The sequence below is a fragment of the Marmota monax genome, unplaced genomic scaffold (assembly GCF_021218885.2).
Source record: "Marmota monax isolate L192 unplaced genomic scaffold, Marmota_monax_Labrador192_F-V1.1 WCK01_AAM20220418_F8-fsc00127, whole genome shotgun sequence".
Taxonomy (NCBI): domain Eukaryota; kingdom Metazoa; phylum Chordata; class Mammalia; order Rodentia; family Sciuridae; genus Marmota; species Marmota monax.
Genome location: NW_026692894.1, coordinates 4,772,725 through 4,790,407, shown reverse-complemented (window position 1 = coordinate 4,790,407; position 17,683 = coordinate 4,772,725). Strand labels below are relative to the sequence as shown.

The 17,683-nt window shown below is 40.0% G+C and overlaps 1 protein-coding gene and 1 non-coding gene across 3 annotated transcripts in view; one reads left to right on the top strand and one right to left on the bottom strand.

The window, feature by feature from the left end:
- Nucleotides 1-17,683, top strand: part of Rnf8 (ring finger protein 8) — a 52,418-nt gene that overhangs the window by 15,197 nt on the left and 19,538 nt on the right. For both annotated transcript variants that reach the window (XR_006852983.2, XM_046450646.2), the window contains exons 3-4: nucleotides 10,351-11,079; nucleotides 13,988-14,050. Coding sequence is in view for 1 of the 2 variants with exons in the window: in XM_046450646.2 (XP_046306602.1) it covers nucleotides 10,351-11,079; nucleotides 13,988-14,050 (792 nt within the window). In the remaining variant the exon portion in view is untranslated. The remainder of the gene's footprint in view (nucleotides 1-10,350; nucleotides 11,080-13,987; nucleotides 14,051-17,683) is intronic.
- LOC124096793 (U6 spliceosomal RNA) lies at nucleotides 14,715-14,821 on the bottom strand. Its single transcript, XR_006853017.1, has one exon. It is a non-coding gene; the product is annotated as a U6 spliceosomal RNA (small nuclear RNA).

Below are 17,683 nucleotides of genomic sequence, written 5' to 3'. Positions count from 1 at the left end.
TTTTTTTTTAACTGTTTTACATATTAGTAAATTTAGAAATTAGTAAATCTTCTGTGGAAGATTTCCTTTGGGGAAAAATTAGTTGTTCTGCTTTAAACAAATTTGAAAAACACTGCTCTAGTGGTCAGTATACATGGTACAGTTGAATGAAAAATACCAGGTTAGGTCATATATAACTTCAAAAAGACCCAAAGGAGGGGAAATAGCATATAAAACCCAGCAATTAAGTACCTTGCTAGCCTGATGTGGTGGTACATGCCTATAACCCAGAGATTTTGGAGGCTGATGTAGCAGGATGACAAGTTCAAGGCCATCCTAGACAACTTAATGAAACCCTGTCTCAAACTTTTTTAAAAAATTAAAAGACCTGGGGATGTAACTCAGTAGTAGAGTGCCCTTATGTTCAGTCTCCAGTACCATAAATAAACAAACAAGGGAGAAAAAAAGAAGTATGAAGAAGTACCTAGCTACTCAGGAGACTGAATCAGTAGGAGTGCAAGTTCAAGGCCAGTCTGGATACCATAGCAAGACACTGTTGCCTCCCCAATCCCCTCCAAAAAAAGACTTACCTAAAGTGCAGATAGGCAGATATACTAGTACCCATGAATATAATGAAAGACTGTGAAGTGAGAGAAATTCTAATATGAACAATTAAATTTAAGAAGTATGAAATATCTTTAGATATCATTTTATACTGCTTCACTGCTCTGATTGGAAGGATTTTAAAGGTACCTGTTAGAAGGGAGGATATCCCACAAGCCTGCCCAGCAGACTCATTTTGCATGCATAAATCTACTAGATGTAAGCTGTTGGAGAAAGTATGTTTCTGGTCTAGAATTAAGTTGAGTTAGCGCTGCCTTGAAGGAGCTAATTTAAAAGCTAAGTGAATTGTTTCAATATTATTTGTAAGGTACAATGAACAGAATAGAAATTGGTACTGAAATTATCTAGTTTAACCCTTTCTGTGGACACAGATACACCTGAGCCTCAGAGATACACTATCCTCCCAAACTGGTGAATGAGTGAATAACTGGTGAGTTAGTGAATAAGCCATGACTTAAACTCAAATTAAGATTCTCTACAGTGCCCTGTTGATAAATATCAATAGAGGACATAAACAATTTGCTATGCTAGTTTCATGATTTTAAAAAATTGAAAATTATGCATATCTAAGCTGTAAGTTTTTTTCTTTCTTGGTACCAGGGATTGAACCCAGGGGCGCTTAACACTGAGTCACATCCCCAGAGCCTTTTTTCCTTTTTTAGTTGTAGTTGGACACAATACCTTTATTTATTTATTTTTATGTGGTGCTGAGGATTAAACCCAGGGTCTCGCATGTTCGAGGCGAGTGCTCTACCACTGAGCCACGATTGCAGCCCCCCAGGACTTTTTTATATTTTATTTAGAGACAGGGCATATATATATATATATATATATATATATATATATATATATATATTAGTTGTAGTTGTCAATACCTTTATATATTTATTTTTATGTGGTGCTGAGGATTGAACCCAGGCCCTCACATGTGCTAGATGAGCGCTCTACAGCTGAGCCACAAACCCAATCCCTAGAGATAGGATCTTGCTGAGTTGCTTAGAGCCTTGCTAAGTTGCTGAGGCTGTCTTTAAACTCCCGATCTTTCTGCCTCAGCCTCCCAAGCTGCTGGGATTACGGGCATGAGCCACCATGCCCTGCTAAGGTTTTTAAAGCCTCTAATAGTTTATTTTGAAGCACCTTAGGAGCCGGGAATAGTGGCATGTGCCTATAATCCCAGCACTTGGGAGGATGAGCCAGGAGGACTGTTTGAACCTGGGAGTTTGAAACCAGCCTGGGCAACATAGTGAGGCATCCTCAAATAAATAAATACATAAATAAAAATAAAAATTAATCTTTAGGAAGGATGTTTTCTTCATCAGAGTTGGCCATTCAAGAAATGAATTAGTGCAATAGAGGTGAATTCTCTGCTGCTGCTATCTTTATGCAGATATCTCATATCTTTGGTTATGAGCCACATGGATGTGATCCATGTATGGGATTAGCAGATTTTAATAGGTTGGGAAGCTACCAGCTGACTCATGTAGTACTCCTGGAATGTCAGCCACAGGGATGATAGAAGCAGCCTGTGTTAGCAGTAGGTCATGGCTGTGCTCTAGGGTTGCACTCCAGTGTTTCTTCGTACCCTTTCTTGTAAGGCTGTCATGATTATCATTGTGACTCTTTATGTCTCAGTTGGCTAATTTGGAGGAAAGATGGGTTCCTCATTCTTCCAAACCTTTTCTGTACAATTGGTTTAAACCTCTTAGTTTAGTTGGGTCTTTTTTGTTGTTTTGTTGTTTTTTGGTACCAGGGATTGAACCTAGGGGCACTTAATAACTGAGCCACATCATCCCCAGGGTCTCACTAAGTTGCTGAGGCTGACCTTGAATCTGTAATCCTCCTGTGTCAGCCTCCTGAGCTGCTGTGATTACAGGCATGTGCCACCTTGCCTGGCATAAACCTCTTAATTTTGATTCTGTTTTTGAGGTGACTGGCTTTTGGGAAAAGCTATGACAAGGGTTTTTTGTTTTTGTTTTTGGTGGAGTTGGGGAGCATGGTACTGGGGAATCAAACCCAGGGCACTCTACTACTGAGCTACACCTCCAGCCCTTTTTATTTTTTATTTTGAAACAAGGTTTCATTAAGTTGCCGAGGCTTGTGATCCTCCTCCTTTATTCTCTCAAGTAGCTGGCATTACAGGCTTGCACCACTGTGCCTGCCTAGGAACAATTTTCATAAGTAAACCCCTTCCCTCATTTGTTTACTTACTTATTTGGCTTGACAGATGCTCCCTTTCCTTCGGGCTTTTTTCTGGCACAATAGTATTGCAGTTGTCTTCTGCTGATGAGAGATTTGAATTTCTGCTGCAAGATATTATTGTTGTGGTTATTTTTGAAGTCATTTGTCAAGTCTCTTTTTAAATTATTTTTTATTATTTTGTGTGGTTCTGGGGATTAGCCCAGTACAGCAAAACAAACACACACACAAAAAAAAACAAACAAGAAAACTGATGGTAGTATTACAAAATTTAGAACTTCAAAAGATACTGTGAGATGAATGAAAGGCAGACTCAGTAGAATGTTTGCTGTATAACCGACAGAACTCCAAATCTATTTAAAAAAAAAAAAAAAGGCAAAATGGAAAAGACAGGCACTTCACAAAAGAATGTTCCAAATGTTTGATATTCATGAAGTTATTCAGCTTCATTAGTGTTCAGGGAAATCAAAGCTACAATGGAATACACTGCACATTCACCAGAATGGCTAAAATTAAACTGGTAGTGCCAGGTTCTGGCAAGGGTATGGGACAAGTAGAGTTCTTTTATATTTGATGGGAATAAATTGATACAACTATTTTGGAAAAGTATTTGACATTACTTACTAAATTTAAACATATTTAGCTCATGACACAGTATTTTCTCTCTCCAGAAACAACTGGAATGTCCATCAACAAAATGGATAAACAAACTGTGGAGTAGTCTTATATCTTATAATGAAACATTATACTATAATAAACATGAGTGCATGACGACACTATCCAACAATATGGATATATCTCACAAGCATAATATTGAATGAGAGTAAATGTACATATATGTGTGTGTGTGTGTGTGTGTGTGTGGCTTCTTTTGTGAAGCCAGACACACAAAATACTATATATATATATTATACATACATAATCTATATATCTTTTTTCCATTTTAAACATTAAATGTTCAAAATTATGTAATGTTCAAAACTAGGCAAAGCTGGCATGCTTTTTTAAGATAGTATTATCTAATTTTATTTATCCATTTCATTAGGAGCAAGGACCTTGCTTATCAAAACTGCCAAAAAAGAGTACTCTGCCTTTTATCATTATTATTTTGTAAATAAATTTTTCCAACTTAATTTTTGAGAAAAGTATAATTTTCATATTCCTACTAAGATGCCAGTGTTTTAGATTTTTTTTTCACATGGCATTTGTTTGAAAAGAGTAAACCTTACCCCGCCCCCCTTACCAGGTCAAACAAAAAGAATCCAAAGAAACAACTCAAAATGCCTGTAAAATTATTGCTTTTCTTTCTCTAATGCAGGTGAGGCTACAAATAGAAGGAAATTTGGTAAATAAGTTACAGTTTGTGCTTGCTCCTTCTAATGTGATTGCATGTCCATGAGTGTCAGTCAGTGAGACAGTCTGATACTGTGGGTAGCATTTGTTCAACCTGGAACACTGAGGAAGAAAGCCACACTGTAGACACAAGGAAAATGAATCGATCCAGTCTGTCTAAAGAACAACATTGAGAAATGGTACTAACACCTTCTTAGAACATGGAAATAAAATATAACCCCGTCAGAGGTACCTTGCCAAGGAGCATGTTGAAAGTCCAAATAGCACCATTCATCAGTGTCCTGGGTCTTATGGCAGCATCTCTGTCAGTTAACATAGGAAACAGTGAATCTCAGAAACTACTTCTATATATCAAAAGAGTGCATGGAAAAAATGCACAGATCATAGACAATCGATGAACATAAGCTACTAGGCTTATTGCATCTATATGAAAAAAAAAGGCGTGTGTTGAGGGAGAGACTCCCAGCCTCTTCAAGAAGCAGTCGAGAGCTGAGTGAGTGGAAAGGCAGGAGTGGACCCGTTGTGTGAGCACAGTAGGAGTTTGAGTTGAGAAAGAAAGTGTTGTAGTTAACCAGGCCTGTTCACTACGTGGGTTCACAGTGTGAAATTCTATGCATTTTTCTTGAGTCAGAATGATTAAAAACTGGTTTGATGATACCTTTTTGTTCACTGTAAATTCTCTCTTCTTTTTTTTTTTTTTTTAACAATGCTGGGGATGGAACCCAGGGTTTCACACATTATAGGCAAGTAAGTGTTCTACCACTGAGCCACATTGCCAGCCCTCCACTGTGAATTCTAAAGCAAGGCTCAGACTCCTATAGTTTCTTCTTTATTTTAGTGGGGGGGAGTACCGGGGATTGAACTCAGGGGCACTCAACCACTGAGCAACACCCCCATGCCCATTTTGTATTTTATTTAGAGACAGGGTCTCACTGAGTTGCTTAGTGTCTCACTGTTGTTGAGGCTGGCTTTGGACCCGTGATCCTCCTGTCTCATCCTCTTGAGCGGCTAGGATTACAGACAGGTGTGTGCTATTACGTCAGGCTTAGTTTTTGTTAGTTTCGTCTTCTTCTTCTTCTTTTTTAAAGAGAGAGAGAATTTTTTAATATATATTTTTTAGTTTTCGGTGGACACAACATCTTTATTTTATTTTTATGTGGTGCTGAGGATCGAACCCAGCGCCCTGCGCATGCCAGGCGAGCGCGATACTGCTTGAGCCACATCCCCAGCCCTTAGTTTCTTCTTATACTCAATGATTTAAACAGAAAAAAAAAATCCCATTTAGGATACCATGGCCTCATCAGTACCCATATGCTGTTTGCAAAACAAATGGAGATGTTACAATTAAGAGTAGAGGTGGCTTGGCACAGTGGTACACACCTGTAATCCCAGCTGCTAGGGGGAGGCTGAGGCAGGAGGATCACAAGTTCAAAGCCACTTCAGCAACTTATCGAGACCCTGTCTCAAAAGAAAAAAGGTGAAAAAAAAAAAAAAAAGAAAAGTGGAGGTAACTGGTACTTGGGGAGTAGAATTCATTGCTGCCCAGTGGAGTCAGGGAGATAGTGTTGGTCTCTTCTTGTGATTCACTTCCTTTGGGACAGGAAGTCTTCCCACAGGAAATCTTTTTTCCATTTCCTTGCCTGCAAATGGATCTTGACTGATCCAGACATAGAGTTCTGGATATTAAATGGTTTTGGAGGCTGGATGTCCAAATAGTAGAAGTCTCTGGAATGCCTATAATTTTTTTTTTAATTTCATGGTTGTTATAAAAGATATATTTACTCTGTAATTAGTTATTTATTTGGGCACTTTTATGCCTGTATGTTGTACTTTTATTAAAGACTTATTTATTTAATTATTCATTTGAGTTTTTTTGGAATACTGGGGTTTGAACTCAAGGCCTCATGCATGCTAGGCAAGTGCACTATCACTGAATTACATCCCCAGCTAAAAATGACTTCACAAAATATTGACCAATGCACACCTTTTAGGATTTCTAAAATAAAACTCAGTATCAAGTTCTGGCGAGCATGCTGAGTAACTCGAACTCTTATACGTTGCAAGTAGGAATATAAAATAGTAGCTCCACTTTGAAAAACACTGATGGTGGGCTGTGGTGATACACACCTGTAATCCCAGTGACTCAGGAAGCTGAGAAAGGAGGATTGCAAGTTTGAGTCCAGCCTCTGCAAATTAGTGAGGCCCTTAAGTAACTGAGTGAGACCCCGTCTCCAAAGAAAAAAATAAAAATTTGGGGGATGTAGCTCCATGATAAAGCACCCCCGGGTTCCACCTTCAATCTAAAAATAAAACAAAACAAAAAACCAAAAAACACTTTGGTGATTTTTTAAAAAGAGTTAAGCAGTACATTTATCTAGTTTCCTATTTCTAAAATATTTACCCGAGATTAACAAAAATTTATCCTCTCATAGCAACTTGTACATGAATGTTAAGGTGGTTTTATTCATAATCATCAAAAACTGGAAAAACAACTAGGGAATGGCTGAATTCTGTTACTCATACACTCAATACTACTCAGCAATAAAAAACTAAACTCCTCTGATAATGCAGCAACATGGAGAAATCTCAGAGCCATTCTGCTAAGTGAAAGATGCCAAACTCATCTAGAAAACTCCAAGAAAACATTGCCTTGGGGTTTTGGGTTTTCACTGTTTTTTACAATTGTTTAAAAGTAGCTGGATAGAGATTGAGTTTTGAGTAAAGTAACGTGTCTGGAGGGTGTGCCCTATCCCATCTTTTTTTGCCATTGATGGCTTGGAGACTGCAGGGTGGCTGAAAGACTTCAGGCAGGTTTTTCCTCTGGTTATAATTTTGCTGCTGCTGGACCTTGTCCAAGCTGGTGACTATGAAAACCAACATTAGAAAATCCTTGAACAAAGCATGATTTATGTAAACCATTGTATTCGTGACCATATTCCTGGGCAAGGCTTGACTGTCCTAATCCAGTCATAGTTTGTTCATCATTTTGTAGTCACCTTTGGAACAGACCTGACTCAGAGCTGTGGTTCAAATTATACCACTAGGTGTCACCAGAAAGTGATGAATGGTTAAACAGAGGGATCCAAGGATAAAATGTATTGGGAAATTTTTGAGAACTTATTTTGCAGGCCAAAAGAACCCTGTTAAGACGGGTTAATGCAGAGAATCCAGTGGAGGGCTGCAAGACATCTCAAAAGTTTGCTTCAGTTTCTTAAAGGTTGCTTGTTCCTTCTAGCCTGGAGCTTCTATAACCTATTTATGCTACTTTTTAAGACTTTTCTTAAATTTCTATATACAGGCATCAGGTGGCCACCTATATCACGTTACTTTGCCTGAGACCTTTTTCCTACGTGTAATCTAAAATCAACTTTTATGTTCTAAAATTGTTCTCAAATGGATTGTTCTGGCTCCATCCCCATCCTTTGTTTTTTCCCTATGTGTTGATGCAGAGTCAGCAGGACTGATCATTCCCCTAGGCTGAGTAGAAGAATGGGGGAAGGTTGCCAGGTGAGCCATGTTAGGCCCAAGGAAGTGGGTTGACTAGCATTTATGTATGTATGTATGTATATATATACACACACACACACACATATATTCTGCTCAAGCCAAATACTATAGAAAAAGCCAGAAATAGAGGCCTAATACCAAACCATGGCTAAGATCCAATCTCTATTCCCCATTCATCCTCTGTGCCTTGTGGTGAAGCCCTCTGTCATATTCAGGTTGATCAGGGATTTTTTTCTGGCTGAAAAGTAAGCAGCTGTAGTTGCTAGTATAAAGATAAGTTTTTCCCTTCTCCAATGCTGGGGATCTAACCCAGAACCTTGGACATGCTAGGCAAGCACTCTACCACTGAGTCACATCCCCAAACCCCAACATAAGTCTTAGTCTCAGTTCAGAAGTGAGTTTCATCTTTGGCCTCTCCCCTAAAGTCAAGTCCTTGATATGGGTTAAAATAACTACCAATATCTGTTAACTCTAAAGCCTACATTTGTTTCAGATCTATTTGTGGACCTATCATTTCTGTTTAGCATCCCTTAGCTAGGACCTATCATTTCCATTAATACCCCAGCTTCACGTGATAATCCTTTGCGTTTATAGGCTGTGCCATGTAATCCCACACCTGTTTGTGCCCTTGGGTTATTCTTTCTGTAGTCAGCTGCTAAAAGTTTTCAGATGGGCATGGTGATACACACCTGTAATTCCAGCGTCTTGGGAGTCTAAGACAGGAGGATTGCAAGTTTGAGGCCAGCTTCAGCAACTTAGTGAGACAATGTCTCAAAATAAAAAATAAAATAAAGGTCTGGGCATATATACCTTGGTACCCCTGGGTTTAATCCCCAGTAAAAAAAAAAAAAATTGTTCTGCCTTTGCACTTGATGTATTTACCTTGTAAGATGTGGAGCTTAGAATTGGAGTGACTTAATAAATCAGTTGAGCCAGGATATAATAATAGTGAACATTTATAAAATGCCACAGACTAGGCACTGTTCTAACTGCACATTAACTCATCAAATTCACAAAAAGATCATGAGGGAGAGACTGTTATTATTCCCCATTTTATAGATGCAAGTAAATGGTCCATAAAGAGGCAAGAAATCTGCTCAAGGTCATACAGCTGGTAAGTGGTAGAGACAGATTATAAATCCAGGCAGCCTAACTCCAGGTGCAGGGTCCATGGTTTTTTTTTTTTTTTTTTTTTCATGGTGCTGGGGATCGAACCCAGGTCCTTGTGATTTCAAGGCAAGCACTCTATTACCAAGTTACATCCCCACCCCCAGGTTCCATATTCTTTTTATTTTATTTTAGTTGTAATTTTTAAAATTTTTATTTTTATTTTATTTTATTGGTAATTAACAAATAATAATTATGATTATGTTGGTCCATTATAGTTGTAGCTAATGATGGGATTTGTTGTTACATATTTGTACGTGTATCTAGGTTCCTTTTTTTTTTTTTTTTTGGTAATTTTGTTGTTGTTGATGGACCTTTACTCTATTTATTCACATGTGGTGCTGAGAATTGAACCCAGTGCCTCACACATTCCAGGCAAGTGCTCTACCACTGAGCCACAACCCCAGCCTCAAGTTCCATATTGTTTTTTATTTAGTTAGTTAGTTGTTGATGGACCTTATTTATTATTTGTGTGGTTCTAAGAATCGAACTCAGTGCCTCATGCATTCTAGGCAAGTGCTCCACCACTGAGCCACCCCCACCCCACCCCCAAATTCTTGACCTTTACACTTCATTAAAACCAGACAAGTAAACATCAAGCATTTACTTTATACTTAAACACGTATAATAATGTTTTATGCACATTATCTTATTTGCTCCTTACCATCCCTATTTTACAGACAAAATTGAGGCACAGAGAAGTTAAATAAATTGCAGAAAAGACATACAGTTAATAAGCCCAAGGTGTTGCTTCAGGCTCTGGGCCCAAGCCTGGGTCCAGAGCTCTAGCACTTAACCACTATGGGCCTTTGTTGGTATTAATTAGACCAGATCCCACCTACAGTTTGATCCTAGTACAGAGCATTGGTATTCTTTTTTTCGTTTATGCATATTGAGAAGTGCTTTGTTCATTGTGTTGAGGCATCACTTCAGAAACGGTACTTGAGCAGCATTCCTGGCCAAGCCGGCCTTGTGGACTTCACTATTAGGTGACGCTTCCTTCGCTAATAGCAATTTTTCCATTCTTGGGCTATTGCCTGCAGTTTAGGTCAATAAGAACAATTCAGTTTCAGTTTCCTTTAGTGCTATTGCATGTGTTTGAGCAATTTATCCACCAATAATAAGGTGATTCTTGCCTGTTTTCCAGGCAGTTCTCAGTGGAGGCATGAATGTGAAATATGGGTAAAAAGCCAAAGCACTGTTTGAAGAATGCTGTTTCTAAGGATGGTGGTTTATGGACCTTTCTTTTCTATTTGTTCTCAAGGGTGTTTGTTCTGAAAAGGCAGAAGGTTTTGCAGCAGCAGGTGAGAAATTTCATTAAGAAGAACAAAACTGGGCTCGGGTTGTGGCTTAATGGTAAAGTCCCTGCCTAGTATGTGTGAGGCACAGGGTTCAATTCTCAGCACCACATATAAATAAATAAAATAAAGGTCCGTTGACAACTAAAAAAAAAAAAAAAAAAAGATTAAAAAAAAGAAGAGCAAAACCAGGAAACTTACTTAATCTTTCTTTCCCTTTCCCCAGAGTCTGAATGGTGTTTGGTTGAACAGAGAGCGCCTGGAACCATTAAAGCTTTATTTCATCCATAAGGGAGACCACATCCAGCTTGGGGTGCCTCTGGAAAATAAGGAGAATGCAGAGTATGAATATGAAGTTACTGAAGAAGAATGGGAGAAAATTTATCCCTATCTGTCCCCAAAGAGTGACCAGATGAATGAAAAAGATAAGGACTTGAGAACTAAAAGGAAATTTAGTTTAGATGAATTGGAGGGTCTTGCAGCTGAAGGCCCCTCAAATTTGAAATCCAAAATAAGTAAAGTGTCATGTGAACCTGGTCAGCCACTGAAGTCACATGGGAAAGGTGAACCCTCTGAATATTTGGATCCTAAGTTGACTTCTCTTGAAGCACATGAGAAGACCCCAGGGGCTAGTATTTGCCCTGGCCCTCCCAAAGTCATGGAGCCTCATCAAAAGAAGCAGAAAGCCTCAAATCCTTCAGCATCTCAGAGCAGCTTAGAGCTGTTTAAGGTGACCATGTCCAGGATTCTGAAGCTGAAAACGCAGATGCAGGAAAAACAAGTTGCTGTTCTGAATGTGAAAAGGCAAACCCAAAAGGGGAGCTCAAAGAAAATCATGAAAATGGAACAGGAACTGCAGGACTTACAGTCCCAGCTGTATGCAGAGCAGGCTCAGCAGCAGGCAAGAGTAGAGCAACTAGAAAAGACTTTCCAGGAAGAGGAGCAGCATCTCCAGGTACCACACTGAAGGGAAGGCAAGGTTGCCCATCGGTGGGCTGTTACTTTGGGAACCTCTATCTAGAGCTGTCTATTTCTGGTCCAGAGACTAAATGTTTGAGTACCAGAAACAGGAGATAGAATGGGAGAAGAAAGTTGAGAAGGGGGTTAAAGTTTGAGCATGCTGACCAGGAGCCAGACTTAGGGTGTCAAGATATAGGGTATGATGACTGAAAGAGCCAGCTAGAGCATAACTGATCTCAGAATACAAGCCAAGGTATCTCAGACCCACTGTCAGGTGAAGAAGTTGGATGAAGGTCAGGATGGCACAAAACCACATTCCACTCCAATTAAGCCAAGAGTTGACCTCATGACTTATCTGTCTTTGCTCAGTGATCAAAGCCAAATCACTTAGCTGCAAGGCAGTAGGTCAGCTGGTTACTCTGCCCTTGTACCTGACAGTTTGTTAGCTCTGAGGATGAGTCCACTCTGTAGCTAACCTAAGAGGTCAGAGGCTAGAAAAACAGAAAATGTTTTTGTTTCAGTCTTGAGCATCCAGCATGCTGAGGACAGGGACACCATGACTCTGGTATTATGTTGAAATGATAAGCCACTTACTTTCCTTTACTGGGATGACTGTCTTGGTGGTGTCAAAATAATGCTAAATGTGTTTCCATGCCTGAATCATTTGCTTAGATGACAAGCTTTTGCACAAGCTTTAGGCAAACCTGATTCTGTTCCTACTCAAAATGTCAGTTCCCATCTGGCAGGAACCACACATTACTCCCACCCGTTTGCTCAGGTATTGTTGAATGTCAGGAATTCTCTGTTGTTGACTTAGAAATAAGAAGGACCAATCACAACTGAAGTGAATAAGCTTTTATTTTTGCTTAGGTTGCTCAGGGCAAGGAACAACAACTGGCTTATTTCTGAACAATTTATAAATTTCATTCTAATTTCTGTTATCCCTTTGAGCTGGCTAGTAGTAGCAGAGAACATGGATTAAGAAGCTCTTTTTTAGGGCTGGGGCTGGGGCTCAGTGGCTGAGCGCTTGCCTCAAACATGTGAGGCACTGGGTTCGATCCTCAGCACCACATAAAAATAAATAAACAAAGTAAAGATATTGTGTCCATGTATAACTAAAAAAATATTTTTTAAAAAATGAAGCTATTTTTAGGGTATATACTGTTGCATGTGTGTACCTTTTTGTTTCCCTTATCTAGCCTAGACTAGTTCTTTAGATTAATAAAGGGTGTTTTATCTCTACGTATTTAGTGTGTCAAACCTTCACTAGAACAGAACCCTCTTGAAGGGATAATGTGTTCAGGAATAAGAGTTACTCTTTGTTTTGTGATGATGGGGATTAAACTCAGGATCTCACGCATGCTAGGTAAGCACTCTACCACTGAGCTACATCCTGAAGAGTTACTGTTAATATTTGTGGCCATTCTGTATGCTTCAAGGTATAGGTGCAAAACCTATTCCTGTAGCCAAATGTTAACTAAAGGTGAAAAAGCCTGGTTTAGAGAATTTCTCCAGGGGTCGTGTATTAATGGCTCAAAGCAAAGTGTATATAGTCCTAGCTGCATTTCCTTCTGCCCACCCAACCCTGGGGATTTAGCCTACCCCTGCTCCTTGTTCAGAAGTTCACATAGATTTTTTTTTGTTGCTTTTGTTTTTTGGGTAACCATGATGCCTGGCACTAAGAAGTTCTGCTGGGCAAAAAATGCTTAATAAATGGTTTTTGCCATTAAGTAATTCATCCTGTTGAAGAGACAAGATGTATTATGCACATAATATAATAGGAAAACAGTTTTCATTGAGTTTCTAAACCAGACTACAATTTCATGTGGGCATACTAAATGGGTAGGTAATTCTTAAGGAGGGAAGAGCCCAGAGGTTCTTTTGGAAGAAGCTGGACTAGATTAATGAGATTGTGGAAGGCTTGCATTATCGCAGCTTTGGCGGACGCTCACACCGTCAGGTGGAGGAAATATAACATAAGCTCATGCTGGGGGACAGGAAGACTAGTTTATAAGCAAAAAGTGGTCTCAGAATGAGGAGACAGGGTGACCAGAATTTAGGGAAAAAACATAGAAGATCTTCTGAGTCCCAGCATTAGACATTATGTCTGAGTTTAGATTCAGAAGTTCTCAGTTTATATCCTTTGGGGTGTCTTGGCATTAGCCAGTGAAGGAGGCATGGACTGTTCCAGAACCACCCAAGTGGTGGCTTAAAGCTGACAGTCCTGAGGTGTGTAGTGTTTGTGGGGATAACTGCTCAAATCCTTTACTGCCATAAGCTTTAGGTGAGAGTGAAGAGATTTCAACCTGCTCACTGACCTCTGTTATTTCTAGGTTCCAACACTAGCTCATAGGTTCTGCTCCTTGTTGGGTTTTTGTCATGAGCAGCTTCTCAGCCTTGTCTGGTTACCAGGAGTTCCCTTCCGGATATCTGCACTGGACCCCGGACCGCGACGTACGCGAACACCAAGCACGAACTCGATTGCCTTTTGAAATGCTGGTTTATTCGCACACCACACAAAGCAATACACGAGGTGGCTGGCTCACACTGCACGATCTTACTCTCAGGCGATGAGAGTTGATTGTGAGCAAATACATGGAGTTTCCCTCGCGCTTATATACTCTATATGTTTACAACAAACTTGTTTATGTCTAACTTATCTAACATAAGCACACTACCTAGTTACATCATCAACTTATCTAACATGGGCATACTATCTAGTCATCCTATAACCAAAAACATGTTTACAACTAAAAAGTCACTTAGTCACTGCAAAGTCCAAAACAAGTCCAAAACAAGTCCTTTTGCTGATTCATGTTGTTTGTTCATCCTTGATGTTTACTCCTGTCAGTTTTTCCCCCTTTTTTAATAGGAAAACCTTTCATTTTGTTTTGGCTTTGCAGGGTTTGGATAAAGAGCAAGGAGAAGAAGATCTCAAGCAACAGCTGGCCCAGGCTCTGCAGGAGGTAACTTATCTCTTGCTTCTGTAAGGAGATTGTAGAGTAGCCGGGCATCACATGGCCACTAGCTGCCCCTGTGGCTTAGCCCATACCTCTGCAGCGTCTCTAGTCTGCAGACAGAGCAGGTGGCAGATGCTCACACCATCAGGCTGGAGACTTGGAGCCTCACAAATATGCCAGATCTCAGTATGAAAACTTACATCTTCATCTGAGCAGAAGTTGCTCTGATGTCAATGGAACCGAGTCTGTAGCAATTAGGAGGCTCTCTGGGGAAGTGGCTCTACTTCAAGAATAGTGAGGGCAGCGGAGAGGAAATGTGATCTATGACTTGGCTCTCAGGGCTTGTGAGGGCCTCTAAGCCTCATCATCCCTGAGCTGTGGCCATCCAGAAACCATTCGAGAATGTTGTAATTAAGCATTTTCAGTCAGATTGAAAATGTTCAGTTTTAATGGTCACCAAAAACACATTAAATCAACAGAAGAGTAAAGCTCACAGGAATAAAATTCCTCTATAAGATTGCCTATAATTTATTTCATTCAACTTGGCTACTTCTCCCATTGATTATTTTATATATATATATATATATATTAGTTGTAGGTGGGCACATTTCTTTATTTTTTTATTTGGTGCTGAGGATCAAACCCAGTGCCTCACACTTGCAAGGCAAGTGCTTATATGGAACGCTTCATGAATTTGCGCGCCATCCTTGAGCAGGGGCTATGCTAATCTTCTCTGAATTGTTCCAATTTTAGTATATGTGTCACTAAAGCGATCACCCATTTGATTATTTTTATGTATTTTTTTTTTGCATCTTTAAAACCTGCTGTATTTTCTGCCTTTTATGTACTATAATTAGTAGTTTGATAAAAGTTTACTTAGATTAGTGGGGTGACTTGAATTTCTTTGATGAAATTTAGCAAACTGTTAGAATTTATCTTTTCAAACTTACAGTACTAACAGCTACATTGTTTGGAAGCATGACAGGGTGCCTGCCTTAATTTCCTTGAGGGGTCCACAAGTAGCTTTGGAAAGAATTGGGTGAAAATCAGTTTAGTCTTTTTGGAATTTTATTTCCTGGGCTCTTTTATTTTTATAGAGTGGGAGGGTAGGCATGTTTCCCATTTGGAGCATTATTAAATTAATAATTTTTTTTTTCATCAATTGGGAAAAGAGTAAGGTTCCATGAGGATCATTAAATTCCCTGCACCCACAAACCCCCCTCACCTTGCCTTGAGGCAGACAGGAAAACACTTATGTCAAAGGGTGGTTGGGCATGCATTCATCAACCTAAAGTGTGATGCAAATATCATGGCTCTGTACCATCATGCCTGAGGGCATGCCTTTCTCAACTTGAGAGCAATGGTTGTTTTCTCTTTCACCCTTCCACCCTGCTGGGCCTTCTGAAGTTCCTAGGCCCATAGAAAATTTTGTATTTCCATAGAGCTTCTTTTTATTATACTGGAGATGAAACCCAGGGCTGCTGAATTTATTTATGTTTTTATTTTGAGACAGGAACTTGCTAAATTGCCCTGGCTGGTCTAGAGTTTGTGATCCTCCCACCTCAGTCTCCTGAGTAACTGGTATCACAGGCTGTGCCACCACCCCTGGCTCCATAGAGCTTTAAAAACTTTTTTGAATGTTTTTCATACCTATTATTTTTTATCAACACTGGGGTTAAGAGGAGTACCCATTTTTCCCATTTTCAGGTGAAAAAGTTAAGGAACATAAATCTAATTAGCGGTCAAGATGAAGACCCAGGCCTCTGACATGACTTATTCCAGGAGATCACACATTTAAACTTTTGTTTCTTGAGGAATGTCTTTGCAGAAATGCTTGCCTTTCTCCACTTCTTTTAAAAAATAATTTGAGGTGAGATTCTAAAAAATAAGCTATGTTTACATGTGAAGGAACTCACAAATTTTCTTCCTTCCTTTTCTCCTCCCTCCCTCTCACCTTTCCTTCTTCCCTCCTTCCCTCCACCTCTAGCATGCTAAGCACGTGTTCTACCACGGACTCACACCTCCAGCCTTAACTTTGTTTCATAGACATGGAACTCCTAGACATTTGCAGTGGGCAGTTAGTTATAGTGAATTAACTATTAGTTCTTGGTTATGCCTACTTCTAGAAGATACTGGCAAAGTTCAGGCAACATTGCCTTGTGATTTGTAGAATAAATAGGTTAAAGGTGTTTTTTATTTAAATGAAAATAAGTATCTCATTTCTCAGAATCCTCTTTCCCCCTGAATGTTTGCTGGTTGGTTTGTTTGATTCCTTGTGTGTGTGTGTGTGTGTGGTGGGGGTTGTTATGCTCAAGTTCGGGACCCCCAAAAGACCACCAGAGACCAAGATCGATGTAAGCAGCAAAGAGGTGTTTATGGTGAGCTAGCTCAGTCCTCCGTGCACACCGCAACTGGTGTCGCTAAGAGGCCCCGAGTCCAGGGTTTGCAGCAGTTTTATATACTCTTTGGGGAAAGCAGGGACTTCACATACATCATAGCATCTCTTAGCAAATCATCACACACCGCAGGAAGATCATAAAACAACTCTAAAACATGATTAGCACATTCACTGGTGGGAACAAGTTGGGTAAGGGTGATTGGTTAGTACAAGAGGGGGATTCGTTTGAACTGATTGGTTTAAGCCATGAGGGGAGTGCATGCTGAACTACATGGTTTCCCAACATGTTATCAACCACCATAAACTACTGGGAGGGTCATCTGGCATCCCAGGTATTTTCCCTGTCTCATGCTGATTGGTGGCTGCTAGGGGGTTGCAATGGGTCCTCACCTAGCCTGACTGAGTCAGGGTGCCACAGATCTCTCCTGTTATTTATAGATAGGCAGAGTGGGTATGTGCCTAAGAGTGCTCTGTGGGTTTTTCCAAGGACAAGGGTCATGCCCCCTTCCTTGGACAGGCTTTGCTCTGAGGTAGAGGCTGGTTTCTCAAAAAATAGAGTCACATCAGTTTCTTATTCCCCCCTTTGTCTGGAAACTTGGGAACCAATCATGGTTCCCTCAGTTGAGGGTCTATTTGGGCAGGCTCTACATCTTGGTAGAGTAAACAGTAACCCTCAGGGGACAGTCTTCAACTTCCCAGACTCACTCAAAATTGGCCTCCTAAATCCAACCTGACTCAATTTACTACACTGTCTATTTCTGGCTTCATTCCCCCCTCTAATTTTAGGAACACCTTATTGCTGTAAGAAGGGGCGATGGCTTGTTCTAGCTGCTTCAAAGCTGAGAGGGGGGCGTCAAACATGAGGGGGCTCGACGATGCGGGGGACGACAACATAGGGGACGTGGGGGACAAGAGTTCCCTTTTAGAAGTCAGTTCAGTTTGAAGTCTGATTGGGGAAGAACAGATTGTAAAGTCATCTGGGGATGGATGCTTCTATGAGAGAAACAAAAACCATGAGTACTGAATAAATGTTGCAGCAGCTGGAACAGGTCGCTGTATAATAAAAGTTTCCTCACCAGGCTTTAACATCCCCAGTTATCAGGACTGAAAGCATAACATTTAACTTTAACTTTTAGTGTTACAGATGTCCTTCCCCATTAAGATACAGTTTAATAATGTCATCTGATCTTGCAAAATCCTATTACTAGTATGACCTCTGTGTCTAATAGAGAAACCTTTAA